The 16,523-nt window shown below is 33.7% G+C and overlaps 1 protein-coding gene across 1 annotated transcript in view; it reads right to left on the bottom strand.

Moving 5' to 3' along the window:
• LOC145690226 (TBC1 domain family member 13) overlaps nucleotides 1–16,523 on the bottom strand; it is a 94,877-nt gene that overhangs the window by 67,736 nt on the left and 10,618 nt on the right. The window contains exons 3-5 of the mRNA XM_081764911.1: nucleotides 8,652–8,777; nucleotides 4,714–4,867; nucleotides 2,450–2,606 (exon numbers count right to left, since the gene is read on the bottom strand). Coding sequence (XP_081621037.1) covers nucleotides 2,450–2,606; nucleotides 4,714–4,867; nucleotides 8,652–8,777 — 437 coding nt within the window. The remainder of the gene's footprint in view (nucleotides 1–2,449; nucleotides 2,607–4,713; nucleotides 4,868–8,651; nucleotides 8,778–16,523) is intronic.

The raw sequence follows: 16,523 nt of genomic DNA, 5'->3' as shown, positions 1-16,523 counted from the left end.
AAGAAGAAGAAGAAGAAGAAGAATGTGTATTATTATCGGACGCAATCATCCCATTACGAACAAGGAGTCTTCTTCCTTCCCTTAACGTTTACGTAACCTTTTCATGACGGATAGGAATGACACTCAGTTCATACTTATTGCCACAGGAAACTTTTCACTACAAAATATATTCGATAGAAGTCAATGACTTGGTGAATTAAGACGCAGGACAATTGTATGCTGAACTCGAAATACTTATTTCCTCTGTCTTGTTTTCTTACAGGAAGCTTAGAAATTCTTTAATGAATAAATAAAAAAAATAAGAATAATAATAATAATAAATATAAAAAAAAAGTGGAGAGCCACTTAAAGGGCCAAAAATTCTATACCAAACTTTCCAACTAATTCAAAAACTAAAGGAACGAAATCATACCTATATTTACAACCTTCCTCCCCATGTCTTCGCGATACTTGAGTTCCCTTACAGAGGGAATTTCCGTCTCATCCCAACAGTAATTAGAACAATGAGTACAGTATTTTCATATTAGCCTATATTTACATTTATAACGAATGTATTTAGTGTATACTGCATGCAATTACTGCATGAGCTGAGAGTAATCCAAATCAGAGCGTCTACTAAAATTCCAATTAATGAAATTTCGTGACTTTTTCGTGGCCTTTTCTTTACCAAATCACAAAATTTCCTAACATTTTCTAGAGCGAATTTGGGTGCGAATCAGGCCGAATTTTCATCCATGCGATAGAAACGTACTTTGCTTGCGATTTGGTAGCGTCTAAAGCCGACCACAGATATTTTTGGTGGTGAATTTTGACGTTTTATAGAACAAAATTTTCCAATCTGTACTTACATTTGCACAGTAAACAAACAAACAACCAAACAAAAAAACCAAAAGCTAAATTTCGTGACTTTCATGACCGTTTTCTGATTTCGTGACTTTCGTGACCGATAGACACCCTGTAAATTTGTGTAACCTCTCTGCAGCGGACACATCACAATTAAGGGTGAATAAGTAAGTCCCAACGGCAGGTTGGACCTATTACTATGTATAATATAAATTGACTGCAGGACATTTAAAAATCTGCCGCTGAATGAAGATAATACTGGTATTTGGTCATCTGTCACTTGTGTCGCACATCGACGGACCTCATGCATTCACTAAAGTAAGTACATATCCCAGTTTGTTCTAATTCTACTCACTGATATTTATTTGAAGATGAATATTTTATTCATTAGATCGCCATAATTTGTTAATCAGTTTACAAAACATAAAGAGAAAAAATTTCAAGTGTTAGCTTTTCAGAATTAATTGGCTCTTCAAGAAATGACCTTTTATCAAGTACGGATATAACAGCTGAAAACTCGTACGCATACTCACTTATAAAAGACAAAATTATACGTACCTGCTGCTTGTTGCCAACGGAAGTTAGGAAGGAAAGAAATATCAGAATGAATAATACGTAATCAAATATTAAAGCGTATAGCACCAATCACAAAATAAAAACACAAAATTTTGTAACAGGAGAACAAAAATTCACGAAGAAATCTTACACAATAAAAATCAATTAACCACAATGAAAACCTGTCGATTAACACATCAAATAATTATATATTATATATTAAAATCACACACTAACATTTTTCTTAATTTCGTGTAGATGTTACATGTTACGTGCAAATTTATCAAGAAAAGAAGTACCGGCCAATGAGATTCACATTGTTTATGTTTTTAGAAGACTTGTACAATTTCCAGTCCTTCAACAAACGAATTTCTACAAGAATTGTTTCCCGGGTTCGATTCCCGGCGGGAGCTCATGTGGTTCGGATTCCACGTTAATCAGTAGGTCCACGTCTTATATAGCCTCGCTGCTGAAAGGGACGCTAAACTAAAATCAACAACAACAAGAATTCTTTCCTACAAAACCACAAGTTTATCAAGAGATCAATTGTTAAGTTTTCCATTTTAGAACTCCGTGCACTCAAAGACAAAGACGTTTGCAGAAAGTAATTCAACTTCGTGTGACTACATCTTTGAGAAAGGTCACAGTATAAATGACAAAACTTTTCAGGGAAACTTTTAAAGACACACTAAACAAGGAAGATACCTCTTCTACCATTTTTTTTTTTTTTAATTATTGAAAAATAATAATTGATTACAATAGAAGAAACATTTTGTACAAAACGTTAAACAGAGCATACTCGTTCTACAAATCTATCAAATGATGACAATGATGAATCATAAGCCAATCTTTTATATTATTCCATTCTATTACACTATTTCCTTCAAATTCTGAAAGAAAAATTATTAAAATTCACAAAAATTTACAGCAAAATAAATATAACCTTTCACAAACTCTAACTATTAGAATGTTAGAGATTGGTTTCCTTTTTTTCCTTAATAATAAAGTATAGACGAACTAAAAAAGAATTACTCAAAGTCACCGGACTTACCTTTGTTATTCCTAATCCCTTTCTCTCGACATTAGCCGATTTGAGAACAGTATGTTGTACTCGTTTGTGCAATCTTTTCGTACCATTACTATTTACAACTTCTTGGCATGGAAAATCCGTTGCTTGTTGAAAAAAGGAGATATCTGGACAAAGACGTCTAGAATAAAATAAAAATCAGAAAATGATACTGAAATTTAAAATCTGTATCTAGCATTTCCATCGTATCGCTACAGATGTAGAAAAAAAAAATGATAATTATTTTCAAGATATCCTCATTGTCGAAAAACGTATGCTTTAAAAAAGAATGAAGGGAAGTGTATACATCGCTAATTGGATAAGCGTATACATATTAGCGCCTTAAAAATATAAGTTTCTTTATCCTTCACAGACAATTCTCAAGGTAAAAAGCTTATCTCATCTAATAGCATAAGGTGAAAAATGAAATGAAATCTTTGAGTTTTACGTCCCACGGTTATGCCGGTTAGGCTAAAGGAGACGGTGATGATGAGTAATGAATGAAATTGTGGAATGAAGAAAGTGGGAGGAAACGGGAGAACCCCGAGAAAACCCACGCACACGGTGTTTGTCCACCACAAAGTTCACTTGGTGGGGGCTGGGATCGAACCCGGGACCCCAAGCACCAGAGGTGAACGCTCTATCACTGAGCCACCGCGGCCCGCCAATAGCATAAGGTGGTTTGTCAATAGATCGTCAATAGGTATCGAAGCTTTTGAAATTAATTTCCTTTCCACGTTTATGAAATTGCTGATTAGTCTTTATGTAATTAATATTTACAGAAAAAAAAACTAATTACATTATTCTTTAATACAGTTCGGCTGAGTGTTGTTTCCTCTATAGTAAAGCAGAAGAGCGATTTCTGAGATCCAGCAACTGCTAGATTTTGTGATATGTGATCGTTTGTATTTTTAAGTGTAGATAAGTAAATATATTAAATATATTGTAGGAACTGTCCTACTATAAAGTTATTATTTACTCTCTACATTAATTAATTATTTAAATAAGTTATTATGTTTCATTTGAAATTTTCATTATAACAGTTTTTTTAATAATCATTATTATTTTACAATTCTTATGTAATTACTTATGGTTGTATCTAATTGCTTTCAAATCTCGATTATTGGATTAACTTATTTACATGAATGTAAACAGATGCTTTCAAGTGCCGATATTTAAATGAATTAAATTAATTCCAAATTATTTAAAAATAATATATAATAATACAATATATATATATATATATATATATATATATATAATACAAATTATGTACGTAACAATAAAGCTTAAACTAAAACTGAAAAAAAAAAGTTATTATGCTATATTCGTTCGAAGAACTGCATTAATTTGAATCTACAAGACTGGAAACCAGTAGGGATTTAGGAATTAAATATCCGGCATCTATGGCCATATTAGCTCGTCAAACATAAGGAATGACGTCCCTCGATTATCATACTATTCGAGAAAAGGGAAGGAAAGAAGTGGCCTGGTATCTGTATATTAGATACCAGCCCAACATATGCCTGGTGTGAATGAGGAAAAGCCAGGAAAACCTCACTCACGATGACTGGCTACAAAAGGCTTTTATAGTTTTTCGATCGAATGTCAATGTTTCTTTAATCATTATTAATTAACTACATAAGATGCCAGTTAGTGCTCATGAATAATACTTAGGTACAAGGAAAATTTTATGGAGGAGTACTAGAAGTAAGAAAAATAATGTTATACGGAGGAAGATAATTAACGGCATGTAATCCCACAATCAACGTTAGTTTTCTGTAAAGATACGTGCTGAAAGAGGCAATAAATTTTTGCTGAAACGTTCACTTTTAGATAATTTTGGGTGCTTTTGGGCTAAGTATTTTTTTTCTTTTTTTTTCTGACTATTGAATATACACCCTATTACATCAAGAAGCTTAATAATAAATAAAAAAAATAAAAAAATTAATGAAATACGGATCATAGAGCTGGTCTTTAGCTATACAGTACACGCAAATGCTCTTCTCACATATACCTATAAAAAATGGATTGCTTCATCACGTGATTTTTAACGTAAATTTGCTTCACTTATATGACAATAGGAGAATCTGCTTGTATCAATATATATATGAGGCAAACTGATTTGAGTACCTACAGATAGTCACAGGAGCCTACCTTTATATTACGTTGCGCAAAGAAAAACTGAGTCTATAGAAAACATTTTGTAAATATATAAAACTTGAAAATAAAACATTATTTTTACATACCTGACATCTTTATCTATTTGTAGGAGAACTTCGTTATCCTTAAAAAATGTCTGCCATTGGCTGTCTGGATTTGGATTTAGTGGATGATCCTCAAATGTAACATCTACTCTTTTTCCTTCATTTTGAAGGATTCCTGGAGTCACTATCATCTCTTCTGCAATTATAAAAGTAAACAAATACATGGAAAATTCAAAGTATCTTATTTACGTATCGTATCTTACCGTACCAAAATATCCAGTACAAAAAATAAAATTATGTCTGTGAAATACACGCATTGTTACTTACAATGAGTAATGTCAATGTATTGGCGTAAAAGCTACGCACTATTCCCATACATGCATGATGGATTTTACCATACATTCGGATCTGCTACATTCTTAGAAGTGAACCATTTTTAACTATTGATTTTCTCACGTAAGAACTGGAACTTCCCTTTGTCGTAACGAATATGAATGTTCTTGGAACAACCACGTGAATTCACGCTGCCCAACGTCTCGAGAACTGACGACATTTATCTCATCATCACGCTTCAAACATCCAGCCTATCTTGGTCAGACTGGACACACAATTGAAATTCGTCGTAAGAACACTCTATCTACATAAACTATTCCAATGAGAAAAATCGCGATTAGCATAGAATAGTATAACAGGATTAGGATTACGATTCTGGGCTTTCAGCGTCAATGGCTGTTTTAGCATGTCATGTATGAGGGATGATATCCATCGACGAGCACATTAGTCGGGAAAGTGAAGAAGGAAGAAAGGAAGGAACCAGCTTTCATGTTAGGCACCATTCCGGCATTTGCCTGGTATGGATGAGGAAAACCCAGGAAAACCTCACTAAGAATGGCTGACCCAAAAGGCTTTTACACTTTTCTGATCGAGTGTCCCCACAGGGAATCACACACCCAGGACCACTCGCAAATAGTGCAACAGAAGGACATAACACTTTTTTCTCAGAAATCTCTTTTCTAGCCACAGGTTCAGACTACTGGGAGAGAGAACTCAAGGAAGCAATTTTAACAGGGACATCGGCCTACAAGTTAGTTATGCATGGGTTTTCCTCACTGGAATGAAACAATTCTATCTACCAATCACATTTTATCATTACCATGCCAGTGTATACTCAAGAAATGCTTCTGTTTAGCTATCTCATACCTATCCCGATAGGGAACCGTCGCTAGTTCTCGAAACGCTGAATAACGTGCAATTCACTTAGTTTTACCCCCTAGAACAACAAACTCTTTACCAGCTTTCGTTTTATCCTCAAAGATGTGCCCAATAATCTGAAGACAATAAAAAATGAACAAAGTGACTGACTTTAGAAAAATGTTTCACAAACTTAAAAAAAACAAAAAAACAAAAAAACAAAAAAAAAATGTATGGATATATTGAACATTGCTTGGACAGTGAGCAAGAACGCATAGCAGAAGAGTGGATATCCGAAAGAAATCCAGAATACGTTCCAGGGAGTTATAGCTTTTAAAATTAAAGATACTGAGTATTTCGCCCAATCTATGTTGCAAGCAGGTGTGACAAAGCAATTTTCTCCTGCAAAGTGGTGGAGAATCTCTGGAAGTAAAAGCCGACAAGTGTTCAAAATTGCCAAGTGGATAGTATGATTTCTTAGTTTCCCTTCATTCATTCCGAGTATTATCGGCATCAACTGAAAGGTATTTTTCTACTTTCAGTTTAATATGGAATAAAATGCGGAATAGACTTAGGATAGAAATGGCTGTCTAGTGAATGTTAACAGATTTCTGCGCTGAAAGGATAGCGAAAACTTTTATGTTATGTGGCTTCCAAAGAATACTTTTTTGCTTGGATGTTGTATCATTTACTGAGTAGGCTATTTGTGTTCTTCAAGTTTGATTATTTAAAAAAAAAGAAAAAAAAAAGAAAGAAAGAAAGAAAAGAAACTGAACCTCCATGTCGTTTAAGAACAATCAGTTTTTCAGGTAAGAATACCTATCTGTGCACGGAATAACAAATCTTAGATTGTTTGTAGTTCATTCATGTTTTGATAAGTGATGGTATATTTGTTCGAATATAATAATTTATTTATGAAAGTCGTTGGATGTCATAGTAACAGACAGAAATAAGTCTCTTATAGTTCAAAAATTCAACTCAATAAGTGCTTCCACATAGAATTTGTTGTTTTAGCACGTTAAGGTTTACGTCTGGAAGAATACTGGATATTTAGTAAATAAGATTCATCACATTAATTAGTTAAGTGGTCTATATTGCTACAGTCTCACGTTAAAATAGTTTTTTTTTTTTATATATAATAAATTCTGTAACCTACATTTAGTCAGAAATGTTACGTTTTCTTTTTTTCTTTCTTTTCTTTTTTTTAATATATCTTTAAAATTATATTCTATGGTATAATGATACAGACTGTGTTTATATGTATAGTAAATTAAATGCAAGAATTAATGTCATGCTTCATGCTAAAAACTTAATAAGGAGCAAGATTCAGTACTGCATACGCTCGGAGAGAAAAGATGTCAATTTGTTTTCCTTCTATACGTTCTCGGGGCAGGAGTATTTATTTCATAAGTATGAACAATATCGTTACAATCTTTAGCTGTAAAAGAAAAACAAGGAAAAAAAAAAAAAAACACATGTATCATATTCATCCGTTAGAACGACTGCCTTGGCAAAAATGAACTAATGATATGTTTTCTTTTTTCATTCCCGACTCTTAAAATTTTATTCACTAACTAGTGGGATTTCGTTCGTTCGTATTTTTCTTTTGTTAAACGCAACAGAACTAGAATTGCAAAGTCTAAATATACAAAGAAAGAGCTAATGGAACTGTTAATTACGCTTATAATTTAGAACAGATAAATTAAACTTCTTTCACTTTATCTATATTATATAACTGAGAGAGATTAAGTTTGTGACTCCTAATCTCTTTAACCACCAGACCGATCTCGATCAAATTTTCAACATAGATGAGGTTCGCGCCTGGGATGTTATTTTTATCATTTCACTTTGACGGAGCAACGTAGGGAAAAGAAGCAACGTAAAATTCAATATATATAAAAATAAAAGTGACTATGTTCGTGAGTTAATAACTCTTGAACCACCCAACCAATCTCGATCAAATTTTCAACATAGATAAGGTTCGGGTTCAGATTGTTTTCAATATTTCACGTTGCCGGTGCAACGTAGGGGAGGGGGGAGAGAGATATTAAATAAATGAAAATGAAAGTGACTGTGTTTGTGACTTCATCACTTTTAAGCCACCCGTCTGATCTCGACTAAATTTTCAACATAGATGAGGTTCGGACCTGGCATGACTTTTATCATATCACTTTGACGATGCAACTTAGAGGAGGGGGAAATATTAAAAATGATTGAAAATGGCCAATATTAATGAGGAATCTATACTTTTCGGGGTCGCTGAGAAGAGAAACGACCCTTTCGATGCTGTTTAAATCCAAGTTCAGCCCCGCAACTTGGGGGAGAAATATAAAAATGATTGAAAATGACCGATATCAGAGAGGGCTTTAGTAAATGTAAAAAGTGACGTGACTAACGGAAAATATTACTACTTTTTCTTAATTTAACCCATCGAAGCGGGTAATTGATTTCCTTGACCTAAATATTTTAATATTGACTCGCCATATCTATTCTAACTTCTCGCAGTAAAATCTAATTTTTTCCATTAGTCTGATGCATAAAGTTTTTCTAATTCCAGAAATAGTTCAGAAACTAAATAACGGGGGAAAAAAATTGGTTTTCTCCATGTAGGCCCAACCGAGCTGGGCCCACTGTGGCAAATCCTGAGTATTATTATTATTATTATTATTATTATTATTATTATTATTATTATTATTATTATTATTAGAAGTAGTAGTACTAATAGTATTTCAAAAGCTATTAAATTATCTTACAATCAAAACAAAAGTTTCATAATATCTTGTAATTACCAATAAATTGTTTATATAATTCTCGCTTCCTTGCTAACGTTTCACTCCATGTCCTCTTCGTCGGAGGCAGGTAATTGAGAAGTAACTTCCAACATTTTGCTCGTATTCCTTGTTCATCTGGTATACCTGTAAATATATGAGTTACATATTGTATATATTATAAGCGACAAATACATGCTTCCAAAATAAACTACATATTAACACAATACAATTACATAATAAACGGACAGAATCAGCCAGTGATGATAAAAATAACACTACTTTAACTGTAAATAAAAATTATCTACCTTACAAGGTAAAAAAAGATGCTAGTTTACAGTTTCTATTCACAAATCATACTAAACAGCAAGTAGTTCTTGAGTACGTTTGAGTGTTTCGAATTCAAAAACAAAAATTTCAACTTTTCTTCGCAATATCTTGCTTGTTGAATGATTAGCAATTCAAGATCGTTAACTGAATGTCGGTTCAAGATCGTTAATGAGTGTATTTTTATGACCTGATATAGAAGTATATGTCACCGATTTTTCATTATCCATAAATTAGAAAGAAATGAAAGTGAAATTAAATCTTTCAGCTTAAGGTCCCAGGGTTATGCCCTTTAGGCCAGGGAGATGGATAATTCAAAGCAAGTGAATGATGGAAGAAATTAAATATTTTAGTTTAACGTCCCATGTTTATGCCGTTTAGGCTAAATGAAACGATGATCACGGCAAGTGAATGATGATGGAAGAATTGGTGGAATGATAAGGTGGGAGGAAAAGGGAGTATCCCGGAAAAAATACGAACATGATGCTGTCCACTACTTGGCCGGGATCGAACCTGGGACCCTACACCAGAGGTAAACGCTCTACTTCTGCACCACCACCCCCATAAATTAGAAAGAGAGGAAATCTATCGAACTTCAAACATATAATCGACAAACAGAGAATTTCATGCATCTATCGAGCAAGTTTTCCTTCAAATATGCTGAGGAACAAGTGAGCAGTGTCTCGAAATCGTACACGGATTTTATCTTTTGAATATTTTAAAGCAAGAATTTTTTTATTTAGTGTTAGGAGATAAGCATCCCATTGTATCAGTTAGTAACCATAATACTATTACCGTACCCCTAATTAATTTATTATTTATTAATAAATAAATAAAATATAAGCGACATGTATAACTTTACACAGCATGCATTTTATCCTTTAATCCACAGCGTTCCATTAAGTTTAACGTTAACGTTTCTTTTCAGCAACGAAACTATATGAGACATGGATCTATAGTTTCGTATGAATCTGAATCTTATGAGCTCTTATCGAGAAGAGAGTCTGAATCTTCCATCGTACGGTGAAAACACTTAAACTGGCTACGAAGAGCGCCGTCATGCACTGAGAAAAATAAGCGGTAACCTAGTCGAGATTAATGGACTATTTGGATGCTAGAACCAGTTAATAGTTTGCAACAACCCTTTTGAGTCAAAAAAGGTTAATTTTACGAGGTCAGCGGTAATCAATAGAATTAAATTACTGGAAAATGCGTAGAAACAATACAGTGTTTGGTTAAATAGGTTAGAAGAAGGTAACCAATTCAAGAAGGTTAATTTAATTTAAAACACATTGTTATCAACCAATTGTGACACAAAGTAAATTTAAATTTAAACCTCCAAAACTTGTTTACGGGTAACACTGGATTAGCAGAAGCACAAAGAGCAACATAGCGATTTGCAATTTTAACAATTGTCAATAGTCCGAAGGAACTGGAAAACAGTTATTAAAATATGGATTCTACATGAATTAGTAGAGAAATGTGAAGGAAAGTTTATTTACGGAAGTTTATGTATTTTCTGACATTTAAATGAATATAATCTTATGAGCCATGTTTCTAGTACACATAATCACGTACGAGATGATAGCACTGCTAATCATGAACTGCCGTCAAAAAATTCATACACTCATAATAATCATTTCGTGAAGGATTACACGAAATATAATATGTTGTACGTTGCTTGGTACAAATGTCAAATATACCGTGCAACCCTTTGCCTATAGGAATAAGTAAGACCCAACACAAATTATCACTGTTAGTCGCTAAATATTTCTGTTAAGCGTACAAGAGTATTACAAAAGTACAAATGAATAACTTTAGGGAGTTGTTACCTATTTGCATACTGCATTTTTTGATGTGAACTCATACCATCAAAGTTGTGGTTGAAGGAACAATACCAATTATTTTACTTAAAAGAATACTTAATATTGACCAAAATACTCGGTTACCCCCCTATTGCACCCAGTTTCATTAATCGAGCAGTCGGTTGTTCCAACATGCTAACTAGAATACCAGTTACAGATTATGATCGGTAGTGGTAACTATGTAATCGGTTGGCGTTCTCCTGTAAGTTATTACACTGTAGCCTAGCAATATTACCCTGTAACGTAAGGTTGCAATCATCATCTCTCGTTAACCTGTTTGACTTGGTTACTGGGACACAAGACTTTGCTGTCCCTATATTGACAAACTAACTTGAATACTGTCCCCTTTTTTCTTGTTTACTAGTAACTTGTGTGTGTGTGTGTAATACTACTTTCTTTATCTACACTATTCAATATAGCAACAGTCTAAGATTAACCTGAAGATATGAATTACTTTAAACTATTTCAACACAATGTTAACGTTAAGCTTTTATATATGATTTTTTAAAGTGCTATTGCATCGTAGTTTGCTGCTCAAAATCATAGAAATACGATCGAAACGAAAAATTATTCGCAAAATGAGATGCAGCATCTGTAATTATAATTTATTACCGAAGTGAAATATTTTTATGACAAAATACAATATATTATTGTCTTTACTCTCTCTTGCTTCTCACTGCAATGGCAAAAGAAATGCAGTATGGGATACATATACATATATATATATATATATATATATATATGCGACACTGGAAAAACGAGGCAGATCCGAGTAGCATTTGGTTTCAATATGAGTTAAGTAACGAATATACAGATGGTCATAGAAATACGAAGATTGCTGGAAAAGTTCCTGCAACTACTACTTACATTAGCGTTAGTGTTCCGAGATTACAAAATTCGGAAAAGTAGACCTTTCTATGTTTAAATTATCTCTGGTTGTTTATTTAAGCCTATTAGTTTATTTTCAGAGCAGTTTTGAAGAAATACTTCAGAAATCGCCTGTTACGAGTGTCAGCAACTGCTTCAGGCGACACAAACCATTTACTACGCACGTTATTTTTCATGTGTGGAAAAAAAAAAAAAAAGTTGCTAGGTATTAAATTAGATGAGTACGAGCAATGAGTCATTGGGTGATATCAATAAAAATAAGTAACTACTCCTGAGAAGTCCTGCTCGAGAATCGGAGTAACTACACCTGGAGTAATCTCCTCCCTCAATTTCGTATCAATAAAACAAGCTACTACTCAGGTCTAGTCTGCTCCAGATTTATGAACGTTTACTCGCGCTTCCTCTGCACGTAGCACTGAGTCGTATCAATAAAAGAAGTGGTTACTCATTTCTCCGATCTGTTGGGCGGTCATTTCGTTGTAGGTAACTTATGGCGCAGTATCCTAAACGCCATGGAAGGGACAAGTAGTAACGACAGCTTCAATCAAAGTGCATTTGTGGATATTATAAAAGAGTTTCCAGTGGTACTTTCAAAGTCACAGTTACCAGAAAGTAAACGAAGGAAAGCCGAAGCTTTGAAGGCAAGTACAGTGAAATACAACGAAATATCAAATACATCTACAAATGAGACACAAATTCAAAAGAGAATCTTTAATATCCAAGCGAGCATTAAAAAAATTTAAAAAAAAAATAAAATAATAATAATAATTTGAAAAAGAAAACGGGAAACAAGAAAGTAATACTGAAACCACGGGAACGAACCTCTTGGAACTGATGGATGTTGATTGGAATCCAGCAATATCAAGATTAGCACGACGAGTGCATATCACGTGTTGTCCAAGGTCTTGTCCAAGATTGTTTGGCTTTAAGAACGAAATCAGACACTTGGTCCCTTTGTTTCCTTTTTTAAATAGACCAGCCAGTCACGTCATAAAGCACGTCCATCTGATTGCGTTTTCCACACCATACGTGTCCCCTTTCACCTTGGCATAAAAAATATACATTCTCATGTATATACCCTTCCTATCAGCGTTGAGTTGAGTTGATTTTGAGTTTAATGTCCTTTTCAATAGCGAGGCTATATGAGACGGGACCCACTGATTAACTTGGAATCCGAACCATATGAGCTCCCGCCGGGAATCGAACGCGGGTCTGTCATGCCAAAGGCATATACGCTATCCGCTTAGTCACGAAGGAGCTCTTCCTATTAGCGTATTCGTCTCCAAAATACTAGGTTTCTTTATTGCCACGTGTGTATAGTCAAGTGCTCCGATAGCACCCGGAAATGTATAATGTTCTTGCCACTCTGCTGTTTGAATATTACACACACCTCCGGAAACAATCAATTTTCAGATTTCGCAATAATCGCATCCATTACACTTGTAGTAGTCATAGACACAGTACTTTGAGCCACAACAGAATCCCCTGACATTCAGACCTGGAATCCCGGATCACTCACGTAAAGCAAGAAAACCCGCATCTTTTCGTCATTAGGTAGTGCACCACCCCAAATTTCCGTTGATTCTCCTAAAAAATGTTGTGCTAACTACACTACATTTTCCTTCATGAACTTATGTTTTTTGTAAACTCCATTTGCAACATTTCTATGCAATTTATAAGTTTTGCTACATAGCAAAATAACCATATACTCTGTCATATTTCGCACGGAGTCACCTATTTAGCTTGCTCCACAAATTTGGAGAAGTTACTAGCATCACAGAGGAGTCTTTGATTTTTATTGATATCAAACGCGGAGTAGTTACTCGGCTCAAGAAGAGAGGTGTGGTTACTTCAAAAGGGCGGGGCTTCTACGAGGTCAGCCGAGACGACTAGTGCTCAGTTCTCTTTTTATTGATACCAATGCGAGTAACTACTTCAAAATTGGGCGTAATGAGTAACTTCTCCGTTTTATTGATATCACCCATTATATCGACATTTTTAATCGAAAAAAAAATGGTGTGCTCAAGTGAGAACTGGCGTTGTAATGGTGAAGAATGATGTGATGATTTGGGTGTTTTGCTCAATTCACTAATGACATCTGGAAAACAAATTGTTGTATACCATTTAGCCTTTACAATCCTTCGATCTTCTAAAGCTATGGTTGCCACATGCCCAGTGTAACCGGAAAAACAAACAGAACAGGTGCCAAAAATCATCAAAATAGGTCGGATCAAAGAGACAAACATTGTTATACTCATTAAGATATATATATTTATATATACAGGGTGACCATAATGACTGAAAACGGCAGGAGAGTAGTGAGCGGAAGAGATCATTCTCACTCCTCTCCCTTTGACAGCTCCAAAAGTGATCAAAAGTGGGAGGCTTCTTTTTCAGTATTATTGACAATAATCGTACTGTAAATTTATGAATTGTTCCAATATTTAACAGAACAAAATAATTTCAAACTTTACAATATCATTTTATATTTCTGAATAAGCTAGTTACTATCTTCAACATTTCTTGGATTAATAGTCTTTAAAATGTCGGGGGTTTATTGGGCCATCCTATATATATACAGGGATCTTCTTCAATCAGGAAAGCTTCCCAAGACTTTGTCTCAGTATAATAGCGGATTTTATTCTTATTCCATACTATACAGAATTAACCAACCTCTTCGCTACTTCACAAAATTCTCAATTTTCTTCTTTCTACAAATCGAAATATAAGCGAATGCCAATGATGCAAACTGTGTCCCCAGAAATGCAGATAGAATTTCACTGATTTCTTTTGTGTGACAAGGGTATTTTATAGTTTCATGTACACAATAGAACATAGTAAGACTATTCATGGCTTTGGATTAATTGTTTTAACAAAAGAGACACTGACCAAAGCTTAAAACTTTACTTTATTTTAAATTATAATTTGTAACTGTTTCGGATATCTAGCATATAGATGTCTGTATTTTCCTTAATTTCGATCGTGTCTGAAGAAGGATATGCTAGATATCCGAAACAGTTACAAATTATAATTTAAAATAAAGTAAAGTTTTAAGCTTTGGTCAGTGTCTCTTTTGTTAAAACAATAGAACATGAATGATTAATTAGATACTCGTTTAAATAATGTTCCTTCCCACATATCGTTTATATCCAGAATTTCAATCTTCTCTCTCTTTTTTTTTTTTTTCTTCCTTTCACGGTTACACAGGCTTAAATAGTCTTTTTTACACACAGTGTTCACATTGTTCTGCTATCTCAACCGTGGTAAAATAATGCATATTGTGCAATGTCGGGTGTATCAAAAGTCTGGGGCCATATGCCAATCTCATTATGACTAAAGTTGCAGCTTAACGTGGGATTCCAACCACATGAGCTCCCGTCAGGAATCGAACCCAGATCTCCCACCGTGAAGTCGCGTACCCTTGCCGCTTAGCCACGAGAGAGCTTGGTTATGAGTAAGGGAACGAAGCAATGAAAAGTTGTTGGAAATAAATAGTTTTCAATTTAAAACGGGCTTTTTCCAATCCTACCATACGTTTGGGCTCCATGCTGATAAAGCGCCATCTACTAAATGAAAAGCAAATTTCCAGTTTAATAGGATGTTCGAACGGAACTGCCTGTTGCAAAATTAATTCCTAAAAACATGATAATTTATGTTTCAGGGGTACTTTTCAGTGAAATGCTTTGGTGCACATGGTCCCGGGTTCGATCCTCGGCAGTACAAAAAAATTCATTTCACAACCACCCACTCTCATTAATCATCAGTCTTCTTCAACCTAAAGCCCATAACCGTTAGACGTTAAACGAAAATTACATTTTATGTAACTTTCTAATGAAATTATAGTTGTAAGTTAAATGAAAATAGTGAAGTTAATGCTTAAGAGTGTTTCTCTGGAAGAATTCCTAAAAACATAAAATAACTGGATTTTAGTAATTATGTTAGTGAGCTAACGTAAAATCTGCAAGAATAATTTATATCTGCTGAGACAGGTACATAAAACTAACAACGATATGAAAAATAATTTAAATTTTGAAAACAATTAAATTAAATAAACTCATCATCTCCATGGTAACGAATTCTGGTTGGAGACGGCAATTTGAAATGGTATTAAATTTTGAATTTACAACTAAACCAATTAAAATTTCATTCGCAGTCTCATTTCCATGGAAACATCCTGACTGAGTATGCCAATTTAGAAGAGAGAATTATTTAGTTATTTAGCCCAGTTTAATTCTTCAAAATCCAATGCTTACTCCCAATACGTTCCAACTCTTTTCCAAGTCCTTACTAAGTAGTAACCGCTTGTAAAAGATTGCAACTTTTTTAGAATAAGGTACTATTCTGTTTATTATATCTATCTATCTATATATCTATCTATATATCTATCTATATATCTATCTATATATCTATATATATATATATATATATATATATATATATATATAGATATATATATATATATATATAGTTTAATTATGACACAAAACTGAAATAGAATGTTCGATTTCTTTATCATTGACTTTTTATTGTTTTCAGATAATGGAATACAAATTATTTAACACTCTCATTAATATGGATAACATCAATACCGTTCGAACGAAGGAAAGATATTTATATAGAAAAATTTTGTAAACTGTTGAAGATTTACATTACTATTCATATAAACTAGAATTCTTTGTTATTTGCTTTCATAACACAAATTTTGATGTATTCTCTTACACTGAAATAAATAATCGAATATTTTAAATTGGTTGTTTATATTGAGAAAGAACGAAAGAAAAAAAAAAAAAACACTTTTCTGTTTAAAATACCT

This window comes from Thermobia domestica, chromosome 7 (assembly GCF_964235325.1).
Source record: "Thermobia domestica chromosome 7, izTheDome1.hap1.1, whole genome shotgun sequence".
NCBI lineage: Eukaryota > Metazoa > Arthropoda > Insecta > Zygentoma > Lepismatidae > Thermobia > Thermobia domestica.
Note: the sequence above shows the minus strand (reverse complement) of the source record. Positions and strands in the feature narration are given on the sequence as shown.